This window comes from Schistocerca serialis, chromosome 6 (assembly GCF_023864345.2).
Source record: "Schistocerca serialis cubense isolate TAMUIC-IGC-003099 chromosome 6, iqSchSeri2.2, whole genome shotgun sequence".
NCBI lineage: Eukaryota > Metazoa > Arthropoda > Insecta > Orthoptera > Acrididae > Schistocerca > Schistocerca serialis.
In genome coordinates, this window is record NC_064643.1 from 407,436,106 (window position 1) to 407,448,194 (window position 12,089).

General features: G+C 36.1%; 1 protein-coding gene across 2 annotated transcripts in view; it reads left to right on the forward strand.

Moving 5' to 3' along the window:
- The window catches only part of LOC126484124 (HEAT repeat-containing protein 1), a 271,959-nt gene that overhangs the window by 199,753 nt on the left and 60,117 nt on the right, over positions 1-12,089 (forward strand). For both annotated transcript variants that reach the window (XM_050107506.1, XM_050107508.1), the window contains one exon: positions 7,238-7,549. In XM_050107506.1, coding sequence (XP_049963463.1) covers positions 7,238-7,549 — 312 coding nt within the window. The remainder of the gene's footprint in view (positions 1-7,237; positions 7,550-12,089) is intronic.

Here is a 12,089-nt window from a genome sequence, read left to right on the forward strand (position 1 = left end):
AGTGTTATCAGCATATAACACAGTTTGAAAAGGCCCTCTTTGTGGGTCTCCATTTTTTAAGACTTGCAGCTGCTAGGCTATGGAATAACTGTCCCATGGATTGGCTGACATTAACATCATGACATCAGCAGTTGCTTTTGGAGTGGTGCCGTGGCCAGGAATTGTGGACTGCTGATAAATGACGTCTCATTGTGTTCAGAATGAACTACTGTTCCGCTACCCGGGATGACCATTGGTGACTAGTATGACAGTGACCTAGTAAGAGGTCCCCATTCTTCCAACATTTTCGAGAGGCACAGCTGTGTTACTCTTGGCATCATGGTGTGGGGAAACTTTGCATATGATTTCAGAACTGGTAGCTACTGAGGGAACTTAGATGGCACCATGGTATGTCGTCGATATCGTGCACCATCATGTGTTGCTTTTCATGCAATGATATTGTGATGCCATTTATCAGCAGGACAATGCTCATCCTAACATGACACGTGTCTATGAACTGTCTTTGTGGATTTGAAGTAAGCACTTTGCCAGCAAGATCTTAATTCTGTTCCTGATGGAACATTTGATACCAATTCAGATATCAACTCTGTCCCATTAACTGTGTATGGGATATCAGAATCCAGTTGTGGGAAAGCTTGCCTCAGAAAAGGATACAATGGCCTTATGACACACTTCCCAGCTGAATTAGGACATGGCTCCAGGCCAGAGGGGCACAATATCATACTGATAAGTGGGCTCATATACTGCCAAAGTTCGTCTTAAATTTGACTCTAATTTATCAGTGAAGTATAGTTTTTTGTGCAAAAGTGAAATTTAATATAGTTAAGTATGTCATTTACATATAAAACATTAATTACTGGAGATCTGTACTGCACTGTGTGTGTGTGTGTTTTTTTGACAGACCTGTATTACTCCTAGATTTTCCAAAATTGTTTGAGAAAGTGGGTAAGGTAGAATACTGACTCATTCAACTGAATATTGTTAAATGTAATATTTTACGGATTAATTTGTAGCTTGCAGATTAACTGTTTTGCACTGAACCTCTATTCTCAGTTATTCACTGTTCCAAAAGCAGTTGGGCATAATACATGAAGATATTTATTAGCACATGGAGATAATTATCTTAGTAGTAAGTGCTACCAACCGTACTTGACACTTAATTAAATACAAATACATTTATAACTGGAACAAATGGAACTTGGAAAGAGTGGATTTTGTATATGATTCTCAATAGAGAAAGCAATGCAAGATGTCACAAATGAAGTACTAGCAGAGATAAAAAAGAAAAGATATCCTGTTGGTAAATTCTGTGACCTTATCAAAGCATTTGATTGTGTGCATCACAAAATTTTACTTAAAAACCTAAAGTGTTGTGGCATTAATGCCATCCCTGTTGCTTGGATACTGTCTTACCTCTATAACATAATGCAAAGGGATATCTCAGGCATGAAATTAAGTGCTGGATGGGGGACTTAACCTGTAGAATGTAATGAAGTCTGGGTCCATTCTTGTTCCTGGCCTACATAAATGTTCCTCCACTGACTTTGAAGGGCATTTCCAAAATTGTGATGTTTTCTGATAATGACACAAGCAAGTGTATCCAGGATCCAAACTCAGCCTGAGTAGATACAGTGCAGGGGATAGCTGAAGACACAAGCAGTTCACAGCCAACAGTTTAAGTCTTAATCTGACAAAGAGTCACATTGTGTGTTTTCAAACAAGTCGTAATAACCAGTTAGCACTAGGAACAGATATTAATAGTCGAACACTGAATGAAACATATTGTATAATTCCTTTGAAGCATCTGTCGTTATGTTGACCCAAACATTAGAGTGTTGGCTTATTTGATACATTTTCATTCCATATATTTTTATGGAATTATATTGTGGGGATGTCCACCAAAAGTGTTTATTAAGCAGAAGCAGTATAGGTATATTGTGTAAAGTAGATGACCTTACACATTGACGAAGCCTTTTTAATGATCTTTAAATTCTTACACGCACTTCCAAATACATTTAATCCTTAATGGTTGTTGTTTCTGATATTAAAAATCAGTTTCACCTGAACTGTGATGTACACATTCACAATGCAAGACACAAAAGCAGTTTTCGTGTAGGCTCTGCCTCCATGTCTTGGATTCAGAGTGAAGTTACATACTCTGGTGGTAAGATATTCAACAATCTCCCATCTAACATAGAGAAAGAAATTTGTAATCCCTACCATTTCAAAAGAAAATTAAATACCAATCTCATTAGCCTCTCTTTGTACATATTACCTAAGTATCTATATTCAGGATTGGAAAGTTCTGTTAGCTACATGACAAGTACTAATGTTTGTTATAAAGCTGTTGACAAATAGTAATGTACTGCCAATAGGACTAAATATTTAAAGCAAGAAAATATTTCCTTTAGAAAATGCCACTACAGTCAAGTAAATATTAATCTGCTAATAGCAATTAGCTATACAGTAAAACAGAGGAGACAGCAGTTTATTTCAAAGTAGAAGCTTTCTTACTAACTCACATGATTAAATTGTGGTGGCAGATGTGTGATTATCATTAAGCAATATAGTGATTAGTTTATTTTAACTACTGCTGCAAACATACATTGTGCCAAGCATCACGAAGGTAACATATGAGAAATTAGGGCTCATACAGAGGTGTACAGATAGTCGTTTTTCCCTCGCTCTGTTTGTGAGTGGATCAGGAAAGGAAATGACAAGCAGTGGTACAGGGTGCCCTCCACCATGCATAGTACTGTGGCTTGCAGAGTATCTATGTAGATGTAGATGTAACACAATACACAGATTACTACGGTATCCTTGGCTTATGTGAATGCATGGTTGGACTAGTTGAACATTCTAGCTGTGATGGTTCTCCTTATTGATGGAACACGGTAAATGAATGAATGGAACTGTACAAAGAAAGACTCTAGACTTCTATACAAGTAGTGATAGTAAAACTCTTGGACATGACCTTGCAAAATGTGAGTTCACAAGCTTTCCCTAAGCTCGAAGCCAAGATGTTTCCTTTACAAGTACTACCACAAAGTTCTTCTCATCTCCTTTAAAAAAATCATGATTCTTTACAGTCACTGGAAGGTATGGGCCTTGTCCCTTTACAAAAGGAAGAAAATGAAAGGCACAATATTACATGTGCACCTTAGCTTCCTGGAACATACTCTGTGTTTACATCAACTGACATTCGTAGAAAATCTTCAAAAAGAGTTGATACACTCCAAGAACAAGCATTGAGCATGTGAAAAACAATTTATTTTCGTGATAAGAGCTATGCAGATCCTCGGAAGGCATTTGAGTGGATACCACTATGTTGAATGATGATAAAAAATATGAGTGCATGAGGATCACCCAATCTATTTGACTTAACAGTGAGATTTATTGTCATGCAAGAACTTCTACACAATAAGTGTTCAGTAAAAACAAATGTGGTTATTCTTCAAATTTTCCCTGAGGATATAACATTAAATCATTTTTTGGACATGCATCCGAGGCATTATTACTCTCCTCTTTGATATTTTGGCTTTGCGCCTTCCATTCGGGGTCAAGAGAGGTTATTAACTAACTTCTGACACATTATGACCAAGATACACACCAAAAAATGGTGAAATAAACAAAGATAGTGTTTTGTATACCTCATGAAATCTTCATAAGACCACTCATATCCTCAGTTATACAGAGAGATGTCACTGAAATTATTTTATATCATGAAATATCATTGTTGAAAGCGCATATAGAAGTTAAAAGTAACACTGATTGAAGTTCCCCTTGTAGTAAATGGCAGCTTTCCGTAAATGAGGAAAAATGCCAAATAATGTTAACAAACAGTAGAGAGAATCCAATAGTATGTGCAGAGTAGTAAATTGTCTGCAAGATATGGAAAATATAGAATTCTGATGGACATTGAATTTATTGAAGAAGTCCAGGAAATCTGAGGGGAGTCTGAAAGACTCTGGGTTCTTGGGCTCCAGGTTCATTTCCCATTGCCCAATTGTGGGTGTGATGGACTGTAATTTGTGCATAATAATTTATCATATATCTGTAAATTTGTTAAATGACATCACATTTGTTTTTAGCTGTTACTGTTTTTATTTCATTTTTTCAATTTCTACATTTATGCCATTTTCAAGCACAAGATTTGATGCTATAGTTTGTCATCTAAATAGGTTAAAAATGTATAGTTTCAGGACTGTATTACTTTTGATTGTAATATAATAATTGGTTGTTATTAACGACATTAGTAGATTTGTTATTGACTTATTTGTTGTTGACATGTCAGAATGGCATTGACATGTCAGTAACAAATCTGTTGTTAACATTAACAAATTTGTTGCTGATTGTCAATAACAAACCTTTGAATGTCATTAGTAACAGCCAATGACTATATTACAATCAAAAGTAATACATTCTTATAACAAAATGACATGACATGAAGCACCATTCAAATCTCATGCTTGAAAATGGCACAGATGCTAAAATTGCAATAGTGAAACAAAAACAGTAACATATAAAAGCAAATATGATGTTGTTCAAAAAAAAAAAAAAAAAAAAAAAAAAAAATTACAGAAGCTGTGGATCCATATTACAAGAAATTGGCATAAATTTCTCATTTGAACAAGTGCAAAGTTGGGGTTTTCGGTTTTCTAGAAAAATGTTTTCTAAAAAAATGTGAATACAGTTCTATGAAGGTCAGCAATGAGTATTCAGGCTTTGGTTCTTTTTTTCCTAAGTGCAGTGAAAATAGGACTTTGCTGATGTTCTTTTGATTTCATGCTTCAAGTTAACACACTGCATATCGGCTACTGCACCACAGTTATTGTTGCAGTTCATGGGGATTTTTGAAAGACACGCGCCTTCCTTATTTGAATATAGCTGCACTTACTGGTGTCTGATGCTGATGAAACTCGGCAGACATGTTTGTATGATGTTCTAATAATCTTGAAGGGTGTGATATCTCTGGAAACACATACCTTTATGTAACGGTACTTCACAAACCTGGCAGTAGTATCTTGTTTCATTTCTTTTACGATGCGATGTGCGAACTCTTTGAGATCGAGATGGATATTTCTTTTTTCCCATTCCCGTTATTGTCTGAATAGTATGTTCTTCCTTTACAATCGACCAGTGGAGCCTTAGCAGGTGCTCATTTTGTAGGTTGGATATCTTCAATTTCCTCCATAGTTGCGGTGCCAACTTGTTGATCTCTTGTCCAGGCCATTGCAACTTCTTGTAGAAGCATTTTATGTTTTTTTTTTTTTGGTATATCTGGATTTAGATTTCTGTAGACTTGTATGCGTTAAACGAAGAACAATTTATTAGAAACAAAACTACTTTCTTTGTTCATTTATTGGTTTTTCGCATTATCCCAAAATACGAAAGATATTGATCAGCTCTGTCCACGCCTTTCATAAATGTATTGTGCATCACAGTACATTTTGGTTTCTGTATGATTTCCTCCATTGAGATAATCATGCAAAAATTTTTCAGTTCAAAAGCAGTGAGATTCATAAATTTGGGAGACTTGGGAAATTTTTTGAAATGGATTTTGTTTTGTTCATAATAACAAGTTTGACTGTGTCGACATCTGATTTAACACTCGTCCCCTAGAAATAATTCCATGGTGCTTATGACACTATTGGTCTCACTGGGAAGGGTTTTTACACCTGGAATTCCTCTAAATGTTTCTAAAATAATGATCTTGTCCTCCTCCTACAGCCAACTTTTACTGGCTGAAGCTTCATCATGTAACTCATAGACAATTATGTCACTTAGGTTGATTATAGACGTGTTGTTTTCTTCTTCATTTGTGCTACCACTATCAGCGACATCAGCTGAGTCACTTGGAATGTCAGAACAATCGTCCTCAAACAGTTCAGAAAGGATCTCACTTTCCATCAACTATTTTTGCGATTACCACACAAGGCAATAGCTATAGTACTGACTATTTCGCAGTACTTATTGTTGGTGATTAAACAAAAGATAAAAATAAGTTCATGGTGGTGTTCACTGCACTGAATCACCCAGTTCATATATAACCTTTTGTTAAATTGAAGTAGTTACTGACATGAGTAACAGGTCTCAGAAAGCGCACGCAGAAAAAAAAATGTAAGTTTACGTGATCTTTCGACAACAGTTGGACGTTTAACCGCGTAAATCTACACGAGCCAAATGCAATGTGTTAACAATGATTCTGAAGAAGATCTGGCTTGAAACATGATGTACTATACTTTGAAAATCTGTTGATATTATGTTCAGTGAAATGGTTTAAAGCTTGTTTCTGTGAGGATTTCTCATGTACTTAGGGTTATGGCTTGATGGTGTGACATAGCATGGGTTGGTGACAGCTGATGGTAAAGAATGAATTTGCAAAGGCTGCAAAAACATGAAAATTGTAGATAAAAGTAAATCCTAGCTGAACTTGGAATAATCATTAATAAGTGATGCGACAATGTAAAAAATTTCAGTTATGGCCATAGAGACTAGTTAAGTGAAACTTGCCATTACATACAACAACAAATGATTCAGGGGAATATGGAATCTAACCCAAGAGAAATCTGTAAATTTCAATGATATCTTGTGAAGAAAGAGTCACCACGCTGATTTAGTCAGGTAACTTTTTAATTAAAGTCATGAAAATCTTCGACACTGCAGTTTGTATGCCTTCAGATGACGTATGAAGTTTGGCTGCAGAAAGCATGAATTAAACACTTCCATTTATTACGAGAATTTTTGAGAAGTTTTGTGCTCGTAGGAAGAGATTGCCTACCAGAAACTTATGTCACTTACTCAAGAGTATTTAGGGAGAAACGTATTCTTAATTATGTCCTGAGACTTAAGATGTGGTTTAGCTGAAGAAGAAATCAAAGTAATTGTGCAGCATGCTGGTACGGCTGCAACCAATGACTTCATCCACGTGAAAGTGTAAAACGGATGCTCAGGAACTTAAATGGCTACCTTAAGGAGGGAGCAAACTTATTAGTCACAAATAAATTAAAATTTGCATTTGTTAGAAATACTAATAACTGCGTAATGACAAATTTGAGAAACATAGTGCATCTTTTTCAATGCCGTGCTCTTACTAATTTATTAAAACTAACTGTATAAGAGCACCTGTGGTACTATTAGTTACTTTTAAGTGTTTAGTATTAATATAAATGAATATTTGTTTCAGTGTCTAGCAGTGATTTATTAATTGTATTTACTACAATAACTCACATTCTAGGTAAATGCATTACTGCCACGAGGCATGTTCCTGTTGGTAATCCAGGGGCTCCTACAGAATGAATTATTGACAGTACGCCGCAAAGCTCTGGAGCTGTTAAATGCAAAGTTGCAATATCGTGTGGAATTTGTTTCAACTTGCAAGCCAGAAGAATTACTGTCATTATTATTACCAGTTACAAATATAATAAAATGCATTTCGTCTGGTGAAGAATCTACGCAGGAAGAGGAAATGATTCAGCAAACAGCATTGTTTTCTGTGAAATTATTTGCAAGGGCACTGGCTGCAGAGCATCCAGATGAATTTAAAAAGGTAATAATTTATAACTATGTTTTTCTCTGATTTTAAATTTTTAATTATTATTACACTTGTTGGACAGTGATGCTCAGAGGTGGAAAGTTTGTGCATGTATTGCTTTGGGATTAAGAGGGATGTAGAAGATCTTGTTTCATCGAAGTATGAGGCACACTACAGAATTTCAGTTTAAAAGTGATGAAGGTAAATTGTAGAAAGTAATTAATGCTGTGAAAATACAGGCAAATATTCTCAAACAGTAATTAAAATCTGAAGTAACTGTAATAACAGCGTATAGCTATGTCAGAGTATTGTCAAAACTGTGAGGAGAATAGGGTAATCTACTGAGAAAGTGCCACATACTGCCACGAAGAGACAGGTTGGATTTATAAGCAGTCATAAAGAAATAAAAAAGTTTTTGAGTTGGAATCCTGATTAAAAATTACTTTCTTGTCTTCACATTGCTTCTGTGGACACACTGTAGAGGAATCTTAAGAGGCATCAAATAAAAGTACTATTAATTCACCAGTAATGTTTACAGTGGCAACCTGAGTATCATAGGAATAATTCTCTCTATCTTCCTTTATCTAACTGTTATGGACACGTAAACAACTTATGTTGTGTAGCAGCACCACCATCACAACCAGTGTGTGTTAGTTTTATTTAATTGTAAATTATTATGGTTATACATTCCACTATCTTCAGACCCCTAGATAAATACACCACACACATCATTATTGTACTACTTGTCAACTGAATTACACTGAACCATTTTAAATTGTATATGTGCATGTGACTAACGCAGTATGACAACAGGAAACAGCTACAGATAATGCTCCACTGTAAGACAGGGTGCTTGTAATACTTGCTATAAACCCAGATAGCCTGTACATTGGGTGTATTACTCGGTAAGAGCAGTAGCCATATATGAATGAGAAGGCGAAAGGGCTTTTGGGGGAGGGGGTTTAATACCCTTATCGATACAGGTCTGTCACATTGAATTGGAACTCAGTTGGTTCAAGCTGTAGTGCAAGAGCCAAACTATTATATGGCAGACCATTATATATGCGTTCAAGAAGAAAAGATTTAACTTCTGAAGGGTATCTGTCGGTGAAAGATCTGGTTGCGGATCGGTGCTTGTGATAAAAGGTGCCAATAAAAATTAGGCATCTATTAACACTTTGCCGTCCGCACGTCACATACAAATTGATTCACTTGGCGCTGGCAGCGCTAATTCGAATTACTTGGCATGGTGCTGGCCATTCTTGATATTATCGGGAGATGATAAATTGTTAAGTTTTACTAATCTCATCGTTAGTTCTCATAAGTGCTCAACCCTGTTCCTCTACTCTCATGAAATTTTGAAGATGTACATTCGTAAATAAATACCAAATTTGTTTGTTTCATATATTTGTTTATTTGCATTGTCTTCGGTACTTAGTATTTCTCTTTCCTATGATATGCAACTAAACAGTCTCCAAGATGTAACGCAACTCCACAAGACTTGCACATTAAGTTTGTTGTGCTTCTTTTTTTGTTTATGGAACATACTTGGCAGTTTCTTCATTTACATTCATTTGTTTCGGAAATAAGTATTAGTTGGTGTTGCTTTATGTAACTGGAAAGTCTGTCAACGGGATCATGATGAGACGTACGCGATGTTGTGGCAACATCCAACTTTTGCTCAGAAGCTGGTACATGGTCTTTTATCCACGAATCAGACACCTCCAATAAAAAATCGTGAAGTCAGAGACTCTTGTGTTCTGTATTGAAATACTGACATGTACGGAATGCATTGAATAATGCACAATTAAAGAGGTACATACAAACCTTTTTTGACCATTTTACAGTTTTTCTGTTTATAGGATAATAACTCAAATATTGGCTGCTCGATCCACTCCTTTCACGTATTTGTTGTAGTCTAATATACTTTCAGTTTTTTTTATATTTTGTAATTTGTTTTTCTACGCTTTCTTTGAGTGACAGTCAAAGTGGCATTATGTATTGTAGAGATCATTCATATCGTTTTAGTTTTCGAAGCTCTCCATACCTGTGCGAGTTCTTCACCTTTTCATTGATGACAAGCTTCAAACACATTGCCTTTTCCGTGCTTTAATTTTTCCAGAAAGCCTCTATTTTGGCATATCGTTCCATAAACTCGAATTTTCTTTTCAAGTAACTACACCGTTATTATAATTACCCATGTAGAGGTGATGCCACTTTCCATAAGAAGGTGTCAGTAGTTCCATCACTTTTTTTGCTAAGGGCTGTCTAGCACTAGAAGATATCTTGAATGAGGAAATGTATCCTGTACTCAAATTGCACAACATCTGAATGAGTATGCCATATTTCATAATTTTTGACAGATTGTAAACTTTAAAATTTAACCGTCTACGCCACAGTATCATTCCTTCATCAGTTGAGATGTTTTGACTTGGATAAAACGTTTGTTGAAACTTTTTGGAAAAATAGTCAATTACGAATTGCACTTTTAAAAACTGATAGGCATTATCCGGTTTATTCTTGTTGTCGGAAAAATGTAAAAATGATAATATTTGTCTGAATCGGTTGCGGGACATCGTTTTGCGAAATATCGTTGTGTCTATCAATGGATTCTTTGACCAAGAATCATCGTACATTGGTTTTTTTACAGTTCCCATAAGAATAGCAAGCCCAAAACAATTTTCTAAGTTTGAGTCCCACAACATCGACAAATTTCACTTTTTTTTCTAATTCTTTTTTTAATCTAGTTTCCTGTTATTGCAAATTTGACTGTAGTACTTGTTGGTTTCGTTGCTAATATATTCAGATAGATCGTTCCCAATATATAATTCTGTGATATCCTCAACGCTCTGTATCTTTGGGAAATATGTTGTGACCCGAAGATCCTTCAAATTTATTTATTATTGGTTCTCGGTAAAGCAAAGTCTGACCAGTGTGCACTGTCTTCTTTGTCTGATTCATCCGAATCAGTTGGCAACCATAGCATTCGCTGAATTCTTCTTGGGCGTATTTCACTAACTTATGACGATTCTGCTTGACTTTCATTTTTTTTATGTCCTATGTCTTCTTCCCAATCGACCAAATTGTCCGGAATGTCAGATAAGACGTCCGCGCATACATCGTAAGTAATTGTATCTTTCGTCTGCCATGATGACAGGGCACAAGTTCTTAAAAATCTTGTTGACGTGTGTAACTTATTGTTAACTAAACAAAACCCCAGCAGAATGCAAAAGATAACAAAGTGCTGTCACTGGCCACTGCGCGATACTATGCACATGACACCACTGTGGTGTCACCGGCCGTCGACTGCTATTTCGCGCATGACACCATTGTGGTGTCGCCGGACGGCATGGTGTTAACATAGAAGGTGGGAAGACAGTATGTGGATGTACATGAAAGAAAAACCTTTGATGTTGAGATGAACTGAGTTCCCAGATCTGCACATTTATGACAGCTGAATAAATCTTACATAAATAACTTGGCCATATTTATCTGTTGCGCGATGGGTATCAGTAGGACATAAAATGGAAGTTGGTGAGGGAATACATAAGCATGCGCTCTGGTAAAAAGTATCATGCTTATTCAAGAACATCTGAACAAACTAATAAGCTAACCAACTAATAAATGGGTGATGGTTGCTATTCTTCATAACACTCTGGGGTAAGTTTCAAAATTACATTTACAACTGCATCTTGGAGACCCCAGCACAATTTATCATTAATTATGGAAGGCTTAGAGAAATATTTCAATGGCGACTTTCACGCACATTTCCTGACCATATTTAGATCAAAAAGGAAGTATTTCGTGAAGGCCGGCAGTCACTAGTCTTGTTTACGTTTTTTAGACGTAAATTTCACACGAGTGTAGATTTTTGTGTTTGACTAGAGTTATTGCTTCAAAGTCAAATTAATTTGTGTCAGTCATACAGAGTTTAGGTAGTTAAAACTTTTGGAATTCTGAAACTGCGAGGGTTGAATGAAAAGTAATGCCTCCACCTTCATTAATTGGATTTGGATGGGAATATTTTAATAAATCAAATGCAGGAATAATCCTTAGAATGGGATCTTTAACTACCAATATTCACTTTTCCACATAATCACCAGCCAGTTGGATACATTTATGCCAATGATGAACAAGTTTTCTGAAGCTGTCAGGGAAGAAGTCGACACTCTTGTTTCTGTATAACCTACACGTTTGTATGAAATGCCGATTGGGCTTGCAATTTCTCTTTGAGCGATACGACGATCATCCTGAATCAGTCTGTCAACATTTTGCTTGTGAAACTCAGTGGTTGCTGTCACAGGATGTCCAACTCTTTGTTTGTCAAGCAGGTCAGGTGTTCCCGCCTCAACATCTTTAAACTTGCTTGCTCAACGATGTACAGTACTCATAACAGTCACCATAAACTGCTTTCATTCTCTGATGAATCTCCTTTGGGGTGACACCTTCTGCTGTCAAGAATTCAATGACTGCACATTGTTAAATGATATTGACCGACCGTCTGCACAGGGTTCCATACTTTACACTGTAACAACACAACCATTCAATGCTAAGG